We start from the raw sequence: 26,773 nt of genomic DNA, 5'->3' as shown, positions 1-26,773 counted from the left end.
TTTTGTTTGTATTTTATCACAGGTATTAGGAGTATTTTCCCCCCTGTATAGACATGACTTTAAATACTATTTTGCTCACACAATTCTTTTTGAAACAATACTGAGTTGGCATGATAATGTTTCATAGTGGTGAATTCTTACAAAGATATTGGCCTCTCCTATAAGAACTTCATGTCACATAATCCAAAAGTTAAAATTCCAGCTAATAAAAGATTTTAATGTTTATGACCCTACTCAGACATTGTGACCCTTTTACAGATGGCAAACAGATGAATACTGTGACCACCTTTATTTAAATGGATCACATCAGCATGTCTTTCAAATAGTCTTTTTGAAGTTTCCTAACTTATGATAGACCACCAAGTCCCCCTTCCTGCATCAGATACTAGTTATGAATATTTGAGCTCTCTCTGATCAGACCTCTCTGGCTATTTAATAATTAGCTATTTTGTGATAATCTGTCCTCTGAATCTGTTCAGCATTTCTTTTAAGCGTGTCACTGATCATTTTTATTCCTAAAGGAAAAGTTTGGATTAATATGTGTGTATAAATGTTTTTTTTTTTTTAATTTGAAATTTGACTTTGGAATTTGAAATTTGGAATTTGAAACATTAAAGATGTATATTGCATTCTTTTCTGGTCTTTATGGTCCTCTACATTTCTCTGACATTTCCCTCCCTTTCTTCTTCATTGCTCTCCTCCTTCCATTCCACTGTTTCTCCTTACTGAAGATTTATCTGCTTCACTGATGCTTAAGATATAAAGTCTGAATTTAAATGATCTCTCAAGCCTTTATTTCTATTTCTGGTTTCTCACCTGTTTGTAGGTGAGGGTGCTTAGGAGGATAGACTTACAAGAAACACAGAAAATTTTCTCACATGGAAAGGAAAGCAGAAAGATTCTAAATTACATCCAATTATAGATTTCCCAAGCATTCATTTTCTCTATGTCCATATGTCTCAATCTCCACTCTTCCTTCCAAACTCCAGCAGCAGAACATACATACTAGGCATATACTTTAACCATATGCAAGGTAACCAAAAGAAACAAAGACAACATGACTCACAAGTGAAATATCACCTGTGCCATTCAGTGAACCAGAATGAACCATAAGTGGAAAGTGTTAATTCATTACTGCAGTCAACATTCAACAGCAAGCATAAGTCAAAGGCTATTAAAACATTTATCTGAAAAAAACAATTAAACTATTAAATTAACAGTATACCAACATGGTGCATCAAACTATTATTCTATGAACTTAGAAGATTTGAACTATATATAATATCTACCATTCAAATATGTTCTTTTTTATAAATAACATTTTTCCAAATAAGTGGGAGTCAGCTAAGTGGTGTGGTCTATTTCAGACAAGATGATATCTCAGTGGGAGTTGGGAAGAATGGAGATACAATGTTAAAAGAAATTTCTACTGTTTTACAGTTGGCCTTGAAAATAAATCATATGTAAGTGGAGTTCTAGCTCATACTTCTTATGGTGTTAACAAAAAAATGTGTGAATACTAGAATCAATACAAGGGTTTGGAAAGAATATAGGGCTGTAGGATAGGACTGGCTCAGTATCAACCACTAACTAACAGACCAGAAAAATGAAGGTTTTAGTAGGTATGTAACAAGGAAATATGTACTACTGGGGTTATTTTCTATACAGAAACACCTCATTTACTCTTAAATTGTTTCTTTTTCTTAAGGGAAACTCTACCCTCAATGTGGGGCTCAAACTCATAACCCCAACATCAAGAGTTGCATGTTCTCCTGACTAAACCAGGCAGGTGCCCCCTCTTAAATAGCTCCACACCGTCGGCATGGAGCCTGACCTGACGCAGGTTTCGATCCCACAAACTGTGAGGTCATCACCTGAGCTGAAACCAAGAGTTGGATGCTTAAATGATGGAGCCAGGCAGGTACCCCGACTGCTTCTTACTCAAGGTCCTTAACTAGAATATGGTCACAAGTACGGAAATGTGCCAGAACATGCTAAGTATCTAAAACATTTCACCAATCCTTTGCATCGTATTCAGGGAGGCCTTCCATCTGTGACCTAAAAATGAATTATTGTTATTTAAAAAATAATTCTAATAATATCAGTTTTCCTGTCCATAGAAGGCTAAAAATAGGAAACATAAAGAGGCTGAAGAAGAGGAAAAAGTTAATTTTGGTCTAATGAAGGACAAACATAACTCAAATGACAAAAAGTAACTTCTGGTCAACTCATTGTAAAAACAAACGAATAAAAACACAGATAGTATATGTAAGGACACAAAAATTTCTAGCTATCTATAGTTTCTGATTTAACAAAAACTTTCCTACATGTTTTCAATGGAGCTTGAATGTGCTGTCATATTTCCAAATGGTTCATTAAATAACTGGTATCTTTATCAAAGTCAACTATGTAGTATGTTGCTTCATAGATGTTAGTTTTAATTTTTAAAACTAATCCTTTAAACTTCTTTTAAATAATATTAGTAATACTATCTGAAAATATTCTAAGGTAAATATTATAATGTTAATTCCGCATATGGAGAAACTGGGAACTGTACAGTTATTTGCTGAAATGGCAAGAACCAAGTGCAGAGCTGGACCTAATAGTCTATGGAAATGGCACCCTTTATCCTATATCTGGCTTGCAAATGATTTTTAAAACAGATAATATTATACCCATTTTTCTCTGTTTAATAAATCATGAAAACATATGACATATTTTAGAACACTTCCTACCTAAATCATTTCATTCATTTATAAGAGAATTCTAGTCAAATGGTAAACAGAGCATATATAGGAATTTCCTCAGGTAAACTATAATTGAAATGAAAGTCATAGCTAAGTTTAAAAGGAAAGAAAGGAAAGGAAAGAAAGGAAAGGAAAGAAAAGAAAACTTCAAGTCTCATGAACAAGATGAGATATTAAGGCCAAGACAATGAGTGGAGGTAAAATTCTAATCTTTGGAGGCATAAAAAATAAATATGTATCCCAGGAACAAGAGTTTCACCATGCTATGGGAACTGGAATCAGAAGAGCCAGGTACAATGAAGAGATGGAAATATGCTTTCTTCCAGAAAGAGAGAGGAGACAGGAAGAGGCAGTTTTGACCATGAATGAAGCAATCCTGGGCCATAGGTGGATAGATTCAAGCACCGTAAAAATTGAAGTGCTGTGCTTTTGCTATGCATGATAGTGGGGTCTAGGAACTACATGCATGGCTTTAGGACATTAGGCTAGGTAAATGCAAAATTGCTTTCCCAACTTAGGGCAACTCAAGACAACTCGTGATAAAGAGATACTTATCGCAAATAACTACAAAGTGTGTAAATTAATCTCCAGTTGTGGAATAGAAAGCAGACATAGGGACTACAGGTAATAGAGCAAATAAATTATGTTTTAAAACCAGCATGTTTAATGTGGGGCACCTGGGTGGCTCAGTCGGTTGAGCGTCTGACTTCAGCTCCAGTCATGATCTCATGGTTCCTGGGTTCGAGTCCTGCATTGGGCTCTGTGCTGACAGCTCAGATCCTGGAGCCTGCTTTGGATTCTGTGTCCCCCTCTCTCTCTCTGCTCCTGCCCCACTCACACTCTGTCTTTAATGTTTAATGAACAAACATTAAAAAAAAATGAAAAAACCCACAATATGTTTAATGTAGAAAAAAAAAAGGATAAAAGAATAAAAACCAAAAGAAAAAGAAAAATATTTAAGAAATGGAGCAGAGTTTTGGGGACACCTGAGTGACTCAGTAGGTTGAGTGCTCGACTTGGACTCAGGTCATGATCTCACAGTTCGTGAGTTTGAGGCTGGAGTCAAGCTCTGTGCTGACAGCTCAGAGCCTGGAGCCTGCTTCAGATTCTGTGTCTCCCTCTCTCTCTTTTCCTTCTATGCTCATGCTCTCTCTCTCTCTCTGTCAGAAATAAATAAACATTAAAAATATTTTAAAAAAGAGGGGCGCCTGGGTGGCGCAGTCGGTTAAGCGTCCGACTTCAGCCAGGTCACGATCTCGCGGTCCGGGAGTTCGAGCCCCGCGTCGGGCTCTGGGCTGATGGCTCAGAGCCTGGAGCCTGTTTCCGATTCTGTGTCTCCCTCTCTCTCTGCCCCTCCCCCGTTCATGCTCTGTCTCTCTCTGTCCCAAAAATAAATAAACGTTGAAAAAAAAAAATTAAAATTAAAAAAAATATTTTAAAAAAGAAATGGAGCATATTTTTAAAAGAATTAAAAAGAAATTATAACATAAATATATATTCATTAAAATTTAAAAAGTCAATCACAGAGAGGAAAAAAAATGAAAAATGTAAAATAAAACAGAACACAATTGAATCCGGGAGGAAAAGATAAAACAATATTTGAAAAGAAAATGGTGGAGCATTTTCCTGAATCAAAGAAAAACATGAAACAAATTCAGACTGTCAAGCAGGAAATATTTTTTTTAAATTCACATCTAATTATGTCTTTCAGTGATTTTTCAGAGTATCAAAGAAGAGGACAAGATTTTTAAAGACTCTAAAGAAAATAGACACATTACCTATAACTCGATGATAAGCAGATTCAGAGCCAACTTCTCCTTAGGAACAACTAATGCCAGAAAAAAATAGAATAATAGTTTCAAAGTGCTTAGGATAAATAGCTTCAACTAATAATTTTACACCAAATAAATTATCATTAAGAGGTGAGGATGAAATAAATATTAGTTTTGATACATGAAGACTGAACATTCATTACCCACAGAAGCTTGTTAAGGAGAGAAAATAATATACGAGCAATAAGAAAAAATTGATTATGGGAAGATATTCTGAGAAATAATAGAAGACAAAGCATTCTTTAAACATGGGGAGAACCATAAAGAATTAAAAATAAATAAAGTAGTAGTGAATTAGGAGAGTTCTAAAAATAAAGTTAAACATACAGTAATAACAAACAAATCATGGGATACAGAAAGGCAGGGTGTTTGGGGGAGCTAGAGCATTTTAGCACCCTTTTATTCAGAAGGATGCTAACCACATTGATTATATACAGCTTTGTTAAGGGTATAGGGTAAAACAGTTGTGCTAACCACTCATAAAAGCAAACTAGAAAATGCAACTTCTTAAGAAGTATAGAATACAAGAAGAATTTAAAATTCAAAAATCCAAAATAAGGCAGTTAAAAATAGTTTAAAAAATATGGCAAATAAGAAACATGAAAAGAAATTGTAAGTAGGGTAAATATTTCAGTAATTCCTCAGAGGTGTTTTTAATCCTGGGTACACCGTTCACATAATGGCAATGGTCTTGAAAATCAAGTAATAGAATTATATTTGTAAGCAAGTACTAAGAAAAAGCTGATGTAGCAGTACTAATTCTAGATCCAAAGGAATTAAATATGAAAGCATTACTAGAGGTAGGGAACCATTCTATAATGATAAAAGGAATAACCTACAAAGAAATTATCATTACATTAGGTGTCCAGAATTTTTAAATAAACCAAAAACATATAAAGCAAACACTGACTGAACTGTAAAAAAAAAAAAAAAAAAAAAAAAAAGTTAACCCATTCATAAGCATAGCAAGAGCTTTTAACAAATTATTAACACCTGGTATATTAAGGAACCCCCAAAAATAGTAGGAATGTAAATGTTTAAACAATACAATAAGCAAGTTTATGTGACAGTGTTGGAATAGAAGCCTGCATCCATTGTAAAGAAAACACACATTATTAAGACCACAACAACAAAAAATCCCACATGGCACATTTACAGGGTAGGGGAATCTCTTATGAAAATGCAGTGAGGGGCACCTGAGTGGCTCAGTTGGTTAAGTGTCTAACTTTTGATTTCAGCTCAGGTCATGATCTCACAGTTTGTGGGATCAAGCCCTCTGGTGGGGTCTGCAATGACAGTGTGAGGCCTGCTTGGATTCCCTCTCTCCTTTCTCTCTGCCCCTGCCCCTCTTGTGCTCTCTCTCTCTCTCTCTCTCTCTCTTTCAAAATACAGAAACTAAACATTAAAAAAATGCATAGTTAAAAAATAATATAGTATAATATATTTTGTCAAATATTTTCAGAATTTAAATAAAATGAACAAGTTTTAGAAAAATATAAATTGCCAATTTCTGTAGTCTCAAGGATAGACAATATGAAGATATATAGAACAATTTTCATAGCGAAACATCTGCACACTCATTTCACTTCCAGAAAGGTAGCAGGTCAATTTTTTTAGGCAATTTTAATAAAATTCGAATATATGAGATTTTTATGCTATATGGGCACTTGCAGGTATTGAGACAGAAGAAATATAATCAGATGCTTTATGAGATTCTAGTATGGCCTCAATACCAAGAGTAGTGACAGACTGTACAATTATAGAAAGTCACAGAAAATTTAATTTATAGATACAGATTAAATATCACAAAAATATTTTCATATTTAACTATTTAATGATAACAAAACAACAACATGAAAATGTATGGTTTATCCAAGGAGTGCACTGATAGTTCAATTTAGGACTTTTATCAAAATTAGCTACATTAGAGATCCAAGGAGAAATATTAATCATTAGGATAAAAAGAAAAATGTCTATTAGGATTCACATAAACACTTAAGAAGGCAGGAAGAGACGACCCCTAGGTGGCTTAGTCAATTAAGGGCTTAACTCTTGATTTTGGCTCAGGCCATGATCTCAGGTACATGAGATGGAGTGCCATGTCAGGCTCTGCATGGACAGTATGGAGCCCACTTGGGATTCTCTCTCTGTCTGTCTCTCTGCCTGCCCCTATCAAAATAAATAGATAAATATTAAAAAAAGAAGAAGAAAGAGAAGGGAACTTGACTTGATAAAGAATGTGACACCAACAACAGCAAAAAAAAAAAAGCAAAACAAACCTACTCAATGTCATCCTTAACACAAAATTTTAGAGCATTTACAATAAAGGCCACAACAAGACAAACATGCCAGAATCCTACAATTAGATCTATAATTCATTATTATGATGCCAAATTTGAGGAGACTACACAAAGATGTAAGGTTAAAGGAAAAGAGAGGAAGGCACATGGTATGCCCACCTGCATTGAAAATCCAAGAAAATCTACAGACATACTTTTAGAACATAACAGAGCTCATCAGATTGCTGGACACAAAATCAAAATGATTCCAAAATCCCAAAATTTATAAGTTTTGTAATAAAATGGTTAAAAAATCAAATTCATAGTTCTAGTAACATTTCATGTACCTAGAGATGTTTTCAAAAAATTTTTTAATGCTTATTTATTTTTGAAAGAGAGATAGAATGTGCGTGGGGGAGTGACAGAGAGAGAGGGAGACACAGAATCCGAAGCAGGCTCCAGGCTCTGAGCTGTCAGCACAGAGCCCGATGTAGGGCTCGAACTCATGAACCGTGAGATCACGACCTGAGCTGGAGTTGGACGCTTAACCAACTGAGCCACCCAGGCTCCCCTAGAGATGTTTTTTTAGTTACAATGAGCTATGCTAGTCTATTATGGAGATAATTAACAATTTTTTTTTGAGTTACATAAGAGAAGACTTGAAAATTATAGAGATAATATTCAGCATTGGAAATAATAATATAATGACACAAATTTTTCTCTACTCAACATCGTCAGATGCTATTTAATCCATAACCAATCTATAAAGTTAATGCAACTTCCAATAGTGTTTTTCACAGAACTTGACACACTAATTTAAAATTTGTATGGACGAATGAAAGCATATGAAGAGCCAAATGATTCTGAAGAAGCAGCAAGGAGTGAGGACTTCCAACAGATATCAAAACACCTTACAAAGCTGTGCAGGCACGCTTCATTGTCTTGCACTTCATTTTACTGTGCTTCTTAGATACCGCATTTTTTACGAATTAAAGGTTTGTGGCAACCCTGTGCCAATTAAGTTTATCTGTTCCATTTTCCACTAACATTTGCTCACAGTGTGTCTATGTCACATTTTGGTAATTCTCACAATATTTCAAACTCTTTAATTATTACAGTATGTCTTAAGGTGATATGATCAGTGATCTTTAATGTTAGTATTGTAATTGCTTTAGGGTGGCATGAATCACACCCATAAATGATGGTGAACTTAAGTAATAAATGTGTGTGTTCTGACTGCTTCACCAGCCAGCCGTTCCCAGTCTCTTTCCCTCTCATTAGACCTCCCTATTCCCTGAAACATAACAATATTGCAATTAGGACAATTAATAACCTTAAACTGACCTCTAAGCGTTCAAGCAAATGGAAGTATCACATGTGTCTCACTGTAAACCAAAACTAGAAATGATTAAGCTTAGTGAGGAAGGTATGTTAAAAGCCAAGATAGGCTGAAAGTTAGGCCTCTTGCAGGAAACAGCCAGGTTGTGAATGCTCAAGGGAAGTTTTTTTTTTTTTTTTTTAAGTTGAAATATAGTTGACACACAATGTTACATCAGTTTCAGATGTACAACATAGCGATTAGACAAATTTATACATTATGCTGCGCTTACCACAAGTGTAACTACCATCTGTCACTGTACAACATTATTATAATATCATTGCCTACATTCCCTATGCTGTATCTTTCCTTCTTGTGACTTATTCATTCCATAATTGGAAGCCGATACCTCCCACTTCCCTTCACCCATTTTGCCCACACCCCCTCCCATCTGGCAAAAGGAAAGTTCTCGAAAGAAAGGAAAAGTGAACACACAAATGATAAGAAAGCAAAATAGCCTTATTGCTGATATAGAGAAAGTTTGAGTGGTCTGGATCGAAGATCAACCCAGCAAAAACATTCCCTTACACCAAAGCCTAATCCAGAGCAAGGCCCTCCCTCTCTTCAATTCTGTGAAGGCTGAGAGAAGTGAGGAAGCTGCAGAAGAAAAGTCTGAAGATAGCAGAGGATGGTTCATGAGGTTTGAGGAAAGAAACTGTCTTCATAACATAGAAGTTCAAGGTGAAGCAGCAGATGCTGATGTAGAAGTTGCAGCAAGTTTTCCAGAAGATCTAGCTAAGATCCTTAATGAAGGTGGCTACACTAAACAACAGAATTTCAATGTAGATGAAACAGCCTTCTATTGGAAGATGATGCCATCTAGGATGTTCAGAACTGTAGAGGAGAAGTCAATGCCTGGCTTTCTCTTGTTAAGGGCTAATGCAGCTAATAGCTTTAAGTTGAAGTCAATGCTCATTCACCATTCCAAAAATCCTACAGCCCTTAAGAATAATGGTAATTCTACTAAGCCTATGTTCTACAAATGGAACAACAAAGCCTGGATTACAGCACATCTGTTTATAACATGGCTTAGTCCATTGTTGAGACCTACTGCTCAGAAAAAATATATATATATATTTCTTTAAAAATATTCCTGCTCATTGACAACATATCTGGCCACCCAAGAGCTCTAATGGAGAAGTATAACTATATTTATTCATATTGTTTTCATGCCTTCTAACACAATATCCACTCTGCAGCCCATGGATCAAGGAATATTTTCAACTTGAAAGTCTTATTATTTTAAGAAATATATTTTTAAGGCTATAGCTGTCATAGACAGTTATTCCTCTGATAAATCTGGGAAAAGTACATTGAAAACCATCTGGAAAGAATTCACCATTCTAGATACCATTAAGAACATTAGTGAATCACAGGAAGAGGTCAAAACATCAACATTTACAGGAATTTGGAAGAAGTTGATTCCCACCCTCATGAATGACTGGGAGGGGTTCAGGACTTCAATGGTGGAAGCCACTGAAGATGTGGTGGCAATAACAGGAGAAGCAGAATTAGAAGTGGAGCCTGAGGATGAGACTGAATTGTCACAATCTCATGAGAAAACTTGAACAGATGAATAGTTGCTTCTTACAGATAAGCAAATGAAAATGGTTTCCTGAAATAGAATACTCCTGGTGAAGATACTGTGAAGATTGTTGCAATGACAAGAAAGGATTTAGAATATTACATCAACTTAGTTGATAAAGGAGTGGCAAGGTTTGAGAAAATTGGCTATAATTTTGAAAGAAGTTCTATCATGGGTAAAAGGCTGTAGCATGTAGGATTGCATGCCACAGAAAAAAAATCATTCATGAAAGATAGAGTCAATCGATGCAGCAAATTTCATTGCCTTATTTTAAGAAATGGCTCCAGCAATCCTAGTTCTCAGCAATTACCACCCTGATCAGTCAGCCACCATCAAGGCAAGACCCTCCCCAGGCAAAAAGTTTATGATTCACTGAACTCTCAGATGATGATAATCATTTTTGGAAATAAAGTATTTTAATTAAGGCATGTACATTTTTTTAAGACACAGTGCTATTGTGTGCTTAACAGACTACAGTATAGTATAAACGTAACTTTTATATCCTGGGAAACCAAAAATTTATTTGACTCAATTTATTTGACTTATTGCAATATTCACTTTAGTGTAGTATTCTGGAACTGAACTCACAATGTCTCTGAGGCATGCATGTAGTAATTAAAGAAGTCAGGCATAAATACAGGAATGGCCAAATAGATCAGTAACACAAAGCGGACAGCCTGGAAACAAACCCAAGCATATAGGTAAATGTGCTTTATTATAGAAATAGAATTACCGATCAGTGGGGAAATAAAGGAGTGCTCAATGACGTTAAGACAACTGTCTATTTTGGGGAGAAAAAATCAATTAGGCATTTTTTAGACATCACACTAATAAGGAAAAGTAAGTTCAACATAAATTAAAGACATAAGTGTGAAAAGCAAGTGTTTAGCTCTTTTCGCTCAGGACAAATAAAGGAGTATATTTTGAGATATCTAGAATGGTAAAACATTCTTCAAAGTTTACCAAACACATGCCTTAATGGAGTAATTTGATAAATCTGATCATAACAAGATGAAATACTTTGCATGATGGAAGACCATCTAACAAAGCTAAAAGACAAAAGAAGCACTTGAAGAATAATCTCAAAAAGATAACTTTATAGATATATTTTTATAACTTAAAAAACCATTTAAAAACATAAACAAACCAAGTAAAGAGTGGACAAAGGGTAGGACTAGGGACTTCACAGAAAGTTGAATTTCTGCAAAGTATATAAAAAGATCTTTATCTTTCAGAGTAATCAAGGGAATACAGATTGAGTCAAGGTAACTGTGCACACCTGTAGGTTGCCAGGACATTTAGAAGTCTAGCTTTTCTGAGCCGTTAAGCTCCTCAAGAAGAGGAGAGCTACATTAGCATTTCTCTGCATTTCCTAATCGACCCGGCAGCATTTTGAGGCATTAGCCAGCTGCACAACAGGGTGGGTGGTAACAGGAAAGGATGAATGAAGAAAGAAGATTGTAGTGGTGATGCAGTGGTTGTGCCAGGAACTTGGACAAGAAAAATGCCAGTGCTGGCCTATTCTTTATATAAATCTCCAATTGGGGCCTCATATAAAGCTAGCATCAGATACGCAAAGATTTCTTGCCTTCCAAAGGGACCTAAGGAATGACCAATGTTGCTAATAAAGGTAATCAAATGTTCTCACCTCTTCCCAGACCATTATATACTGATCATAAGTGATTAATACAGAGAACTCCAGCTGGAGATCTCATTATTTAATCTCCTTTGACACGTTTTCCTTAGCTAAAGACTTGATCTTTCATTACAAAATAAAGCAAAATAAAAGTGAAATGGGATTTCTTCATGACTGGAATTTGTAATCAAATTGCTTCTTGGGCCTGCAACTTGACCCCAAACAGAGGATATAAAGGTCAGTATAGACTCGCCTTTTGCTGGAGTGAGAATTTGATCTTCCTTCTGCCTCCAGCCAGAGTAAGCAGTGCCATCACTGGACACAGAAGCAAATCCCTCAGCCAAGTGGCAATTCCCAACTTCAGCTTTAGAGGTAAAAGTTAGGTGGGTAAAAACTAATCATTGAACGTGTCAATCTCTTTAGGCAGTCTCTGTTCTCAGTGTTACAAAATGTACATCTGTTTTCAATTAAATTATTCAAAGTACTATCCAACTCAGAGAAAAATACCTTTTCAAGAGTGGCAGACTAAAAACCAGTTAGTTGGACAACATTTACAGCATTGTGTTTGTTTTTGGACAAAGCTGTCATTTTTAAATTGCTGACTCTACAGAGATAAGACTCCATCCATAGTCTTAAAGACCAAAACCCACATCCTCTAGGCTGTAATTGATAAAATAAAGGGCATTTAGCCTGCAGAAGAGAGCTTTGGTAGAAAGGAAAAGAGGAAGGAATATAATAACATCAACAGCAGCTACATTTACTGGATGCTTTCTATTAGCCAAGAACTCTTTAGTGCCTTTTACATATATTAATTTAAACTTCACAACAATCTCATAAAGTAAGTCCCATTATTACCTTCAATTTGATAAATAAAATATTTAATATAAAGGTATTTGGGAAGTATCTGGTACCATAAAATTTCAATCAAAGATGTTGGTGATGATGGTGAACATTATTGTTATTGAGTAATTCTTCCAATTAGAAGAAAAAAGGAACTCATCCACTAGGAATAATTTAAGAATGTTTTGAAAACATTCTCCCCATGCCAGAAACAACATCCTTATTCCCTGCCATGGTAACTCAATTCTACTATCAAAATCCATTCTTTTTTTTTTTTTAATTTTATTTAAGTCCAAATTAATTAACATATAGTGTAATAATTGTTTCAGTAGAATTTAGTGACAAATCACTTAAACATAACACCCAGTGCTCATCCCAACAAGTGTCATCCCTAATGCCATTCTTCTGAGTTCTAGATTTTTCTTCTAGAATCCCATATTTATTTGCATATTGTTTGCCCCTATGAAGGGGCAGTAAAGCTCTCCTTGCTTTAGAAGCATATGTCTTCAAATGTGATAGCTGGCTGAGAGTATTATGTATGTTAAAATAAACATTTCTTACATACTAATCTGTTCTAAGCAATATGCTGTGTTTAAGTGATATAAAGGTGTTCTTTCCACCTTCTCATTTGAAAGAATAGGAAGTAGAATGAGTATCTGGGTTCAGGACAGGGAAGGGGTTAGTGGTACCCACTAGGTGGGGGGAAAGAGACCTGAACGAAGAAATGTAAAGTTTCTAAAGCAATTTGAGTTCAGTTGTTTGTCCTCCAATTTTTCCTATAGTCAACATGATTTTACACTCTTTGGTTTCATTAATAGAAGCCATAAAATTTTTCAAAAGATGTTCCTTTTCTACATAAAAGATAAAAGAAGTTGTTGGTTAAGAAAATAACACTTGGAGTTGCAAAATAAGAAGTGAAGGAGTGTGCCTTGTTGCACAGGAGACCACGCTTGTAGTCCCAACCCTGGAGCCATTGTGCTGTCTGACTCAGTGTTCTCATTCTAAAAAACAAAGCAATAACATTAAATGATCTCTATTATCTGTTCTAAATTTTTGATGCTTTAAAATGATGTTTAGAATGAGATTAACTAGAATTGTCTTATATTGTTATCTAGATGCATATTTTGGCTTAATTTTTGTTTTCTTTTAAAATATGAAATGACAGTATATTTTAAATATACCTATTTGTTAGTTTACTTTCTTTCTCATTTTATTTTATTAATATTTTCTAAGCAAAGATAGATGACATCTTATTGCACTTCCAAGGGGGAAGACGATCACTTTAAAATTTGCTTATAGTTTTGTCTCAGCAAAAGTATTAATCAAAGAGGTCTAGCAGTTTGTTTTATTAAAACTCTTTATTTCTTACTAGGCAAGTGCTAAGTAAAAACAAGAAAAAGAGATATTCCAAATTCTGGGCTGTCTTGTAATACCCTTGCCTACTTGCATGAATGATTTTTGTATGCATGTGTTGAGTATTTGAATTTGCAACGTTTCATTTTGTGTGATCTTTCAAGGAAAGTCACCTTATAGCCAAGTACCACTAAGAAGTAAAACCCTAAGAATTTGGTTCCTGCTTGCTGGCATTCTGACATTCATGCCTGTATACTGTGTTGACTATATATCATGCTATGAATAATTGATTCTTACCTAAACGCTTCATAAAGTTAGTGTTAACAAATATAACAAACTAAATGCCATCAACTAAATGTAATTTTCATTCTCAGACATATACTGTCTTTGACATATTCTGTCTTTGACTCTGGTGAAGTTATCAGAAACCAGCATAGCATCTGCTTGTCTCTCCTTTTGGAAATTTGAAGTAAATAAGACTTCCTAGAAGATCTGTGATAAGTTTCTTTAAGGACAAATATTCTACAAATGGTAAATATTATTGATTTATCATCTTTTAAAGTTCTATATTCAAAAAGCCATCACATTTTGGTTTTTACTTATGTCATTTTACAACTGGAGTATTACAGAGAAATCTTTAATATAATAGAAGGAAAATTTAATTATCATCACCTAAAAGAAAATTAGATAGGTAAGTGAGATTACATCTAAGCATTTGGTCTAACTTTCATATTTCTTTATTAACTGACACGCTTGTATTTCCTAACTCATTTGTGAAAATCCCTAATGGTCACAACTTCTGCTTTTTTTCTAAATAACCCTGACTGCTTCCTTTCACGTATAAGAAAGACAAGAACAATAATAATGCTAATTTTTACTGAATACTTATTCTGTGGAAGAAATAGAAATTTTAAAAACATTCTCATCAGGGCACCTGGGTTGCTCAGTGGGTTGAGCATCTGAATTCAGCTCAGGTCATGAGCTCACAGTTCATGAGTTGCAGCCCCACATCAGGCTCGCTACTATCAGCACAGAGCCTGCTTTGGGTCCTCTATCTGCCCTCCTGCCCCTCAACCATTCTCTCTCTCTCTCTCAAAAAAAAAAAAAAAAAAAACATTAAAAACAAATAAAAAATAAAAAAAAACACATTAATCATTTTATTTTACTCCTACACACAAAACCCAATGAAGTTTGGGGAGTGATGTTAACAAGATGATGGAATAGAAAGCCCCAGACCCTCTCTCCCCTCACAGAAACACCAAATCGACAATACATAGCTTATAAGGAAACAGAACTTCAGTAACACGATAGACAAAATGGACCTAGCAGACACAGAGAACATTCCAGCCAAGAGCAGTAGAATACTCATTCATCTCCAGTGCATATACATATTCTCTGGTAGATGACACGTTAGGTAACAAAACAAGTCTTCACAAATTGAAGATTTATATTATCATTTCCACCCATAATGGAATAAAATAAACAGCCTGACTTTATACCTTAAAGAACTAGGAAAATAGGGGCACATGGGTGGCTCAGTCAGTTAAGCGTCCGACTTTAGCTCAGGTCATGATCTCATGGTTTGTGGGTTTAAACCCCACATCAGGCTCACTGCTGTCAGTGTGGAGCCTGCTTCAGATCCTCTATCTCCCTCTCTTTCTCTGCCTCTACCCAGCTCTCTCTCTCTCAAACTTAAACATTAAAAAAAGGGGAAAACAAAACATAAACTTAGAAGAAGGAAGACAATAATAAAGATTACAGCAGAAATAAACAAGAGACAATAGACAAAAAATTGAAAAAATTAACAAAACTAAGAATTGTGTTTTTAAAAACATCAACAAAGTGGATAGACTAACCAAGAAAAAAAAGCAAGCACTCAAATAAAGTCAGAAATGAAAGAGGAAACTTGACAATTGATGCCACAGGAATTAAAAGGATAATGAGAATGTGTTATAAAAAGTATATGCCATCAAATTTTATAGCCTAGAAGAAATGAATTAATTCACAGAAACATACAACCTACTCACACTGAATCATGAAAAAATAGAAAATTTTAACAGACCTATAATTGGTAAGGCAATTGAATTAGTAACCAAAAAAAAAACTCCTAGAAAAGAAAAGCTCAGGACCAGATGGCTTCACTGGAGAGTTCTACCACACATTTAAAGAATGACAATTTTTCTTTAATATTCAAAAAAAAAAACTGCAGAGGAGGGAACACTTCAAAATTCATTTTATGAGGTCAGCATTATCTTGATACCAAAGTATCTTAAGCATGTGGGCTGCTATAACTAAATACTATACTGGGTGGCTTATAAGCCACAGAAATTTGTTTCTCACAGTTCTGGGGGCTGGAAATCCCAGATCAATACACCAGAAGATTCAGTGTCTGGTAAAAGTTCACTTTATGGCTGTCCCCTGCTGACTTCTCCCTGTGTCCTCATATGACAAAGAGGGTGAGAAAGATCTCAGGTGTCTCTTTTATAAGGGCACTAATCTCATTCATGAGGGCTTCACCTTCATAATCTAATCACCTCCCAATGGCCTAGTCCCCCAGTAACATCACACTGGGAGTTAAGATTTCAATATATCAATTTTAGAGGGCACAAACATTCAGTCCATAACATTCCACTCTGGTCCCACCCCCCCAAATTTATGTCCTTCTCATACACAAGATGCATTCTTTACATCCCAATAGCCCTAAAAGTTTTAACTAATTCCAGCATAAACTCTAAAGTCTAAGGTCCAAAGTCTTATTAAAAATCATAGAAGTCTGACATGAGTAAAAATCAAGGTACAATTCATCCTGGGGCAAATTTCTCTCCAGCTATAAACTGGTGAAACCAAAAAGTCATGTACTACCAAAATAAAATGATGGGATAGGCATAAGATAGACATTCCCATTCCAAAGGGAGAAACAGAAAAGAGGAAAGGGATTATGGTCCCAAGTAAATCTAAAGCCTAACAGGCAAATTCTTTAGACCATAAGGCTTGAGAGTAATCCTTTTTGACTCAGTGTTCCACCTGTTGGACCCTCTGTAGTGACAGTTGTGTCTCTCTGGCTCTCCTGGGCAGGGGTTGTATACCAAAGGGTCTTCCAGGATAAGGCCATGGACCCAATGGCTTCAGGTGGCCGCACCTTCATGGTTCTGCTGGTTACAGCTCACACTGCAGTTCTCTACAGGGCTCCCACCCTTGAGGCAGTGGACAGGGGCATCCTGGCCCACCTTAATCAGAAAGGCAGCTCTACTCCTTAAGACCTCTCTGTAGCCCCCTACTCTGCACCAGCCTTCACCCCTGGTGGTAGAAGTGGCAGACCTTATCTCGGAACTTCCTTTGAGGGAGTACTTCTTTCCTTGTCTTTAAGAATAGAACCTGGCTTCCCCGGAGATGATTGCTTAGGTTGGTGTTCATATCCATACTAATCTCTTCATCAGACTGTTGCTTGACCACACCCTTAATGTTCTCTTTTGAGCACACTTTCTCATTTTTTTAAAAATTTGGCCAGCTGAGTGTTTTCCAAATAGTTAAGTTCTGGTTCCATTTTGTTTAACAACTCTATCTTTAAGCCATTTGTTTCTTCTTGCATTTTACTATTACTAGGCAAGAGGAACCAAGTTCCTTCTTCATACATTGCCTTAGAAATTTCCTCAGCTAAATAGACAATTTCATCACTCATAAGTTCTATCTTCTACAAAGTACTAGAATATAAACACATGTCAGCCAAGATTTGTTGCCACTTTATGCTAAGGATTGCCTTTTATCCATTGACCAATAATATTCCCCATTTTCTTCTGAGACCTCATCAGGTCTTTTCCCATCCATGTATTTTCTCTAAAAAGAAGCTTTTTCTGTGGCTATCCTCTTTTCTTTCTGAGCCTTTACTAGAATTGCCTTTAAAATTATGTTGCTAACAATTTAGGTTTTTTTCTAGCACGTACCTCAAATTCTTGCAGCCTCTACTCATTACTCAGTTCCAAAGCCATTTTCACATTTTTAGATATTTGTCACAGTAGCAGTTTCCACCTTAGTTGGTTCATGCTATTATAACCAAATACTATAAATGGATGGCTTATAAATAACAGAAATTTATTTCTCGCAGTTCTAGAGGCTGGAAATCTAAAATCAAGGCACCAACCAATGGAACTGCATTTGGTGAGGGTGTGCTTCTTATTTGCAGATTCTGACATCCCTGTGTCTTCATATGATAGAGAGGGTAAGAAAGCTCTCTGGTGTCTCTTTTATGAGGGCACTAATCTCAGTCATAAGGGCTCCACTCTCAGGACCTACTCACCTCCTGAAGTCACTATCTCCTAATGCTATCACATTGGGGGACAGGAATTCAACATAACAGTTTTGGGGGGAGAATATAAACATTCATCCATAACACAAAGCTAGACAAACACACAATAAGAAAGCTACGAGTCAATATTATCCTTGATGAATCAAAATGCAAAAATACTCAATAAGATATGAGGAACATAGGAATTCAACTGTTCATTAAAAGAATCATACACCATGACCAAGAGGGATACAAGGATGTTCAACATACAAAATCAAACAATGTGATACATCACATTAACAGAACAAAGAATAAAAATTTTGTAATCATCTCAAAAGATTCAGCAGAAAAGAAATTGACTTAATTCAGCACCCCTTCATGATAAAAACACTCAACAAACTAGAAATAGATCACATAATAAAGGCCATATCTGAAAAGCCCACAGCTAACATCATACTCAATGGTGAAAACTGAAAGGTTTGCCTCAAAGCTCAGGAACAAAATAAGGATATGCCCACTCTCACCACTTCTACTTAACACAGTTTTGGAAATCCTAACTAAAGCTAAGAAAAGAAATAAAAGGTATCCAAATCATAAGGGAAGAAATAAAATTATTCCCATTTGCAGACGAACATGTTCTTACATGCAGAAAATGCTCAACATTCCACAAAAGACTGTTATAATTAATAAATGAGGGGCGCCTGGGTGGCGCAGTCGGTTAAGCGTCCGACTTCAGCCCAGGTCATGATCTCGCGGTCCGTGAGTTCGAGCCCCGCGTCGGGCTCTGGGCTGACGGCTCAGAGCCTGGAGCCTGTTTCCGATTCTGTGTCTCCCTCTCTCTCTGCCCCTCCCCCATTCATGCTCTGTCTCTCTCTGTCTCAAAAATAAATAAACGTTAAAAAAAAATTAAAAAAAAATGAATTCAGCAAAATTGTAGGACACAAAATATAAACACACAAAAATTATTGGTATCTCTATACACTAACAAAAAATTACCTGCAATGAAAATTAAGAATAATTCCAAGTCGGGAGATGGTGGAGGCCACTGAGCAATGCAATCCTTATCAAATTCCCAATAGTATTTTTGGCAGAAATAGAAAAAATCAATTCCAAAAGTCTATGGAACCACAAAAGATCCTGAATAGCAAGAGCAATCTTGAGAAAGAAGAAGAAAGTTGGAGACCTCACACTTTGTGACCTCAAAACATATTACAGAGTTATAGGTATCAAAGCAGTATGGTACTGGCACAAGGGCAGACCTATAGACCAATGGAACAGAATAGAGAGCCCAGAAATAAACCCATGCATATACAGGCGACTGATCTTCAGCATAGATGTCAAGAATACACAATGCGAAAGGATAATCTCTTCAACAAATAGGTTTTGGGAAAACTGGAGATCCACAGAAAAAGAATGAAACTGGGCTCTTATCTTATACACTACACAAAAATAAACTCAAAAAGAAATAAAATTTTAAACATTAAAAACTTACATCTGTAACCATAAAACTAGAACTAGAAGAAAATACAGGGGAAATACTTTATGACATTGGTCATGGAAATGGCACTGAAAGCGCAGACAAGAAAGGCAAAAACATACCTGTGGAACTATATCAAACTAAAAGGCTTTGCGTGCAAAGGCAACAATCAACAGAATAAAAAGGCAACTTACAGAATAGAAGATAATGTTTGCAAACCATGTGTCTGACAAGCATTTAATTTTTGGAATATATAAAGAACACATAAAACTCAATGGCAAAACAAAACAAAAACAAAAAACAAAACAAAAAAACCCCTAATAAACCAAATTTTTAAAATGCATAAAAGATTTGAATGGATATTTAAAAAAATAATGTTTACTTATTTTTTTTTTTTTTAAACGTTTATTTATTTTTGGAACAGAGAGAGACAGAGCATGAACGGGGGAGGGGCAGAGAGAGAGGGAGACACAGAATCGGAAACAGGCTCCAGGCTCCGAGCCATCAGCCCAGAGCCCGACGCGGGGCTCGAACTCACGGACCGCGAGATCGTGACCTGGCTGAAGTCGGACGCTTAACCGACTGCGCCACCCAGGCGCCCCTGTTTACTTATTTTTGAGAGAGAAAGAGACAGAGTGCGAGTGGGAGAGGGGCAGAGAGAGAGGGAGACACAGAATCTGAAGCAGACTTCAGGCTCTGAGCTGTCAGCACCTGACTTGGGGCTTGAACTCATGGCCAATGAGATCATGACCTGAGCCGAAGTCAGATGCTTAACTGACTGATCCACCCAGGCACCCCCAGAACAGACATTAGAAAAAAAAAAGACATACAAAGTTTAAAACATATATTTTAATTTAAAAATTTTTAAACATATATTCATATTTTGAGAGACAGAGCATGAGTGGGGCAGGGGCAGAGAGAGAGGGAGATAGAATCTGAAGAAGTCTCCAGGCTCTGAACTGACAGCGCAGAGCTCGACGTGTGGCTTGAACTCACAGACCATGAGATCATAACCTGAACTGAAGTCAGACGCTTAACCAACTGAGTCACCCAGGAACCCCTAAAACGTATATTTAAAAAAAAAATGATCAGTCTCACTAGTCATCAGGGAAATGTAAATTAATGTCACTAGTCATCAGGGAAATGTAAATGAAAACCAGAATAAGATATCACCTCCTAACTGTCAGTAAGGCTATTACAAACAAAGCAAAACAAAAGAGGACAGTGGTGGTGAAAATGCAGATAAATAAAAACTCTTGTGCTCTATTGCTGAAGATGTAAAATATGCAGCCATAATGAAAAACACAATGAAAAATCTTCAAAAAATTAGAAATAGAACTAACTACCATATGACCCAGAAGTTCCAATTCTGGGTATTTATCCAAAATAATTTAAAACAGAATATCAAAGAAATATATGCCATTGTATATTCACAATAGCCAAGAGGCGGAAATCACCTAAGTGCCCATTAACTGATACATGGATAAAGAAAATGTGACAACTGAAGCCCATATTAAACTATATATTAACTGACTAGAATTTAAATAAAAATTTGAAAAGGAATAAAAAAGAAAATTTGGTATATACATATAGTGGAATATTATTCAGCCTTATAAGAAGAAGAAAATCCTGTTGTCTGTGACAACATGGATAAACCTTAAGGACATTATACTAAGCGAAATCAGTAAGTCACAGAAAAATATGTACTATAAGATTTCAGTTATATGAGGTCTCTAAAATAGTCAAACTTAAAGAAGCAGAATGTAAAATCATGTTGCTAGGTGCTGAGGGGAGGGGGATATTATGAATTGCTATTGAGTAAGTATAGAGTTCTGCCAAGCACGATAAAAAAGTTCTAGAGATCTACTGTACAATCATGTACATATCATAACAATAGTGTATTGTACAATTAAACTTTTGTTAAGAGGAGAGATTTTATGTTATATATTTTTTGCCACCAAAACCAACAGTAATCATAATTATAATCATAAACCCAACGAGTTAAGCCTACTGCAGATGGGGAAACTGAGGCTTAGAGAAGGTGCCTAATGTTTGTCTCTCTACCCTTTGCACACAGTTTCAGCTGTATGAAATGGTGAATCCTCTCCTTTGCCATCCATGTTTTTTTAACCTGATTCAATATCCAGTTACACCTGCCTCACTCAGTCCTCTCCCTCATTCCATACTCACTAAGCCTCATGGTCAAAGGCTTTCTCTTTTATTATCTCTCTCTTAATATTCCCCTGAGAGCCCTGAAGAATATTTGGTGTACTATAATTACTAATTAAAGAGCAATCTAACTGACTCTTGTGGAACATAAAGATGCTCCAACTAAAGGTCTTCTTTGGTTCTTTGGAACTAAAGATACTTCCCTTGGTTTTCCAGTTTCAACGACCTACAGTGAGAAGCACTGTCCCATAAGTCATAAAGGAGAAACTTGTCTGATTGACGGGGATGCAGCAGCAGACGTAATTTAGCAAAACCCAGTCTGGGCTTTTTTCCAGAAAATGTCTTCTAATATGTTAGAAAGGTGAAGGAGAGGGAAGCAGTTCTCACATTCAACACTCTTGGCAGGAATTTATTTTGTGCCCAATATTGTAAAAAATCATCATCTTAATGATGCAGGTGAAAATAATAGAGGAAATTTAGTTTCCTGGCTCACAGGATTTGATTTCCTCTATTAACTGGAGGCATGCATCATTGCAGATTTGTAATCTCTTCATCTCACCTCTCTGAATCTTAGAGCAATATCTACAAGTCCCACCAAAGAGTGTTAATGAGCCACAAGCAGACGGTCAATAGACTTTTCTCCTTCAGACTTAGAATCTAGTCAGTGGTGGAGAAGTTGAGGACGGCATTGGAGTTCACCTCTTAAATATTTAGGCAAGTTTCCTCACTCTTTTAAAAATGTGTTCACTGTCAAGAAAAAGCTGAACATCGTATCGTTCTTGGTGGCCAATCTAATATTAAAGGTAACTGGACTTAAATGACCTCTGTACTTAAAATGACCTCAATTTGTAACTACCTGGATTGCTTCCAGAGTCATCCATAATTTAATTATATTTATCCCAGCTCATCTAGAAGAACTTAAAATGAAATGGTGACTTTGGTTTGTGAGGTCAGAATCAATAGCCATTAAGAGAATGAGGGGATCTTTAAATCTAGGGGAAAAAAGCAAGTACTTAAAATATCCCTTGCATCAGCCTCAGAATTCTGGGTGCTCAGACAATGGCAGATATGGTGGAATTTTATCACAATGTGCTATGCAGCTTTACTGCCCAGAAAGATAGGAGTTAATGTAGGAGTTCACTGTCAACCAGAATAAGAGTTAAAAGTTCAGCTTTCAGAGTATTTTGGACTTGCATGGCACATTTAAAGAGGCAGACAGATCCCGAAGAAGGACTGAAATAGATGAAATCTATAAGATAAGAAGAAAATTCCATGTAAGCCAAATGTATGAGTTTCTCTAATCATGTCATTGGCATCATGTAAATGCCAGACACCATTTATATACAGCTTAGATATAGCAGATGTTGGCATTTAAGTATAGGTTGCTTGAGAGAAAATTGCCCTTGAATGGAAGAGGAAGTTTACTGGCAGAGAAAAATGATTTTCTCAGTTAACAGTTATAAGCCCAATAATAGAATTGTTTTCAACCAGAGGTTGTGGGGTGGGAAAGGAGGAGAGATATAATGATACTTCAATTCCAATCTAAAAAAGAAAAAAAAATCAGCTTCAGTTGAAATTGCGGATGTGTGGGTTGTATACATAGAACCTTCTCCTCCCCTCTCCTCTAAACCTCAAGGCTTCATGTTAAATGGAACAAATCACATCCTTCGTGGTTCTGCTCTGTTTGGTACAGCTGCTTGCTGCAGGTGGTGCCCTAAAAATATATTGTTTGTTTATTTTGCAATATAGCAGTCTGCAGAGTGGTACCTAAAAGTGCAACAGCTCCCTTCTCTTTCTGTCAGTGAACCAAATGATGAAAGACAGAGACCTCCGCCAAACCTAGCATGAAAAGGCCCAAATAAGAGGCACAGGTTGTGCTTGAGGCTCAGCTTCTGATAAGTTCCATTTTCTTTGGATTCATGAAGCAAGGCTGACAAGCAGACTATCTGTCATCAGAGCCTCTGACTGGGTTTCAGTGAAGCAAAGCCAAGCAACAAACCGCCTTTGTTGGGAGAATCATCGCCCTTCTCTGGAGATTAACATCTGTAAGCATCTGGGGTCTAAAGGGAAAAAGAATCTGTAATGAATCACAAAAGGAAAATAAAAGTGAAGATTAATCTCAGGTAAATGTTCATGCAGATATTTTAAATAGAGCTTTCAATAATTTTTTAATGTATGGTGAAATGTTCCAATAATTTTTCCAGCCACACTGGCAGGGCACTCACAGTTCACCCTGTTCACTTCACAGAGTTGTTGACACAGCACGATTAACTTGCACGTGAAAATGTTTTATACATGATAGTTAAAATGATGCACAAAACTATATTTTCATTAACTTCATCCTTAAATTCTTCCAACTCAGACCCAGATTAAGTACCACAGCAGCTCTGAAGCTTTAAGACCATAAGTTTGAACCCCCAAAATGTGGGCATCATGTGGCTATGTCATTCTAATTCATACCTCAGACTCACAATTAAAGGACAATAAAGGTGTGTCTAAACATATTTTCTCATTTAGTTTTGGCCACTCTTTTACTATCTCTTTAAAAATTTTTTTTAATGTTTCATTTTATTTTTTGAGAGACAGAGAGAGACAGAGCACGAGCAGGGAAGGGGCAGAGAGAGGAGACACAGAATTCAAAGCAGTCACCAGGCTCAGAGCTGTCATCAGAGACCCCATGAGGGGCTCAAACCCACCAACGTGAGAATGCTCAACTGACTGAGCCACCGAGGTGCCCTTACTATCTTCTTAGTGTTCTGCTTCCTTTGACAACTTGTCTCTAAGCTTTTAATTTGTAAGCAACACAGACTTTCCTAAACTTATGAACTGAGAACATTGCTGAAAATGAATACATGAACAGCCACTGAGTCACTGACATGGAAATTTTTTATACCTCACAGTGTAATTTCACTTAAAATTGATTTTCCTGTAACAGATATAGTAGATTAGGACTAAATCAACCTAAATATGATATGTGACTAACGGAATGGTATAAAATTCCAGCAAGTATCATTTGTAAAATTTAGAACTTAGGAAAAAGAGAATCTACCCATAATTCTGCGATGAAGAAATCAATAGAGTTATGGAAAATGGGTAGGAAAAGTGAAGATAAATGACGGGGGGACACTGGAAAGTTAGGGGTAAAAGAAACAATTTGTATTTATAAAATTGCTGATAAGAAGCTGATTAAACTTAAGAGGTGGAGAGACTAAGAATCAATAAGGAGAGTAGAGCAAGGTAGACATTTCAGAATAAAAGAAGAGATAAAGAAAACCAAAATATCTTTGGAGCCATGACACTCTTTAATTCAGTCCTTGAGTTTGCAGCCATATTTGCCATTAGCATTGACCAAGATCATCACGTGACAAATAGCTGCTTTTTTTGGTACAATAACATAAAATACTGTGAATGGAGTTAGGGGAAAATTACAAGTGATAAACATATGTGTGCAAAAAGTTGTGGTCCTGGTTCTCAAGAAATTTAACTATGGGTTGAGAGTCATAACAAAGGTCAGAGAGGAACAAATGGCAGAGTCAAAATAAATGCAGCCATGATGCCACAAGGGCAGGAGAAGCAGGAGGATAATGAAGACTAGGAATCATATACCTAGTTGTTAAGAAGAATGTGTGAGTTGACAATAGTAGGGTTTAAAATCCTATTTATAGGATTGGTAAACACAAAAGGTAGAGAAGGAACATCACAGTTGCTCTTCTTCTATTATGTAAACATTATTTAGCTTAAGTGTGTTTGCCCATATTTTTATTCTTTTCACTCGAGTATAACATGCTAAACAATAAATTACCCGTCATATTATAGCGATCGTTATAAATCTTTGCAACCTTCCTTTGAGAATGCCTTGCTGTTATTTGAAAACACTTACACATTCTACTATTATTATTATACCACTGTGTTTAGAACTTCCAGTGAAGAGGAAATTGCCATCAAAGAATTACTTCTCAAAAATTTTTTATCAGAATAGTTGATTATGACTGGAAAGATGTCCTAAAAGACAATGATATTATACATTACAAAGAAAGATGGTAGCCTTTTGTTCAAGGCCAATAGCTTATCATGGTTTTCAAAATTTACTCTATTTTAGTATATTTATATAGACTTTTTTCCTTTTGAAATAACTTATGATTCAGTATACCTTATTATTTATTCTGAAATTATTTTATTTTATTTTTAAAGTTTATTTATTTATTTTGAGAGAGAAAGTCAGAAGAGAGAGAGAATACAAGCTGGGGAGGGGCAAAGAAGGAAGGAGAGAGAATTCCAAGCAGGCCCTTCACTGCCAGTGCAGAGCCCAACACAGGGCTCAATCCCATGAGCCATGAGATCATGACCTGAGCCAAAATCAAGAGTCACACCCTTAACTGACTGAGCCCCCCAGGTGTCCCTGAAATAATTTTATAATTACAAAATTAAATATAAGAAATTGGATTGTACATGGTGCTTTGCACAATTTCAGACAATTTAACTTAAATCTCATATCATTACAGAAAACCTAATTAATGGTGATTTATTGCAGCCTATAATCCTCACTACCATCTTTAATATGCTGGTATTTTTACTTCATGATGTGTCCAAGCATTCTCTTGATCAAGTGACGTTATGCTTTGGGGGTAAATAACTGCTTTCAACATTATATAGAGAAGCAGATATTGCACACTGATGATAATGGTTGATATGGGATAAAACTTAGCCCTGTGTAGACTAGTGTGTCAGTACAGTAAATAGTATCACACTGGCTTTAAGAATCACAGTCCTATCTGGGGAGTAAGTAAACTAAGTAAGACTTAGTTCATTTTTGCACATCGCTATGAGTTAGTCTTTAAAAATAATAGTATTTTCAATAAGCAGTGGAAGATACCAAGCTAAAGAAAAAATAAATAATACCACTTTTATTGTTTTCAGGCAATTTCTTAAGAATTATCTCATTCAGTTCATAATTACAAAATAGTTTATTATACAGCTGGGTGTAAGATTTAAGGATTGTTACTCCCAGACTGTGAATATTTTACCTTATGTTTCTGACTTTGCATGTAGGGAATACCAGAGAATATTAAAAGCAAAAACGTCTTAGACTTAATTTGACTTTCGAGTCTATTCAAGTTCTTGCACTCTGCTTGTTCATGGGCTCACAAAACTACTCCCTAATTTACAAGGGCACCTTTCAGAAATAAAGCAAAATA

General features: G+C 36.0%; 1 protein-coding gene across 4 annotated transcripts in view; it reads right to left on the bottom strand.

Moving 5' to 3' along the window:
* Positions 1–26,773, bottom strand: part of NKAIN2 (sodium/potassium transporting ATPase interacting 2) — a 993,755-nt gene that overhangs the window by 146,640 nt on the left and 820,342 nt on the right. The window contains exon 5 of one of the 4 annotated variants that reach the window (XM_030316262.2): positions 21,025–23,655. The exons of the other annotated variants lie outside the window; for them this stretch is intronic. Coding sequence (XP_030172122.1) covers positions 23,551–23,655 — 105 coding nt within the window. The 3' untranslated portion in view covers positions 21,025–23,550. Of the gene's footprint in view, positions 1–21,024; positions 23,656–26,773 lie in introns of those variants that run through there. 4 annotated transcript variants of the gene reach the window in all.

This window comes from Lynx canadensis, chromosome B2 (assembly GCF_007474595.2).
Source record: "Lynx canadensis isolate LIC74 chromosome B2, mLynCan4.pri.v2, whole genome shotgun sequence".
Classification (NCBI taxonomy): Eukaryota; Metazoa; Chordata; class Mammalia; order Carnivora; family Felidae; genus Lynx; species Lynx canadensis.
Note: the sequence above shows the minus strand (reverse complement) of the source record. Positions and strands in the feature narration are given on the sequence as shown.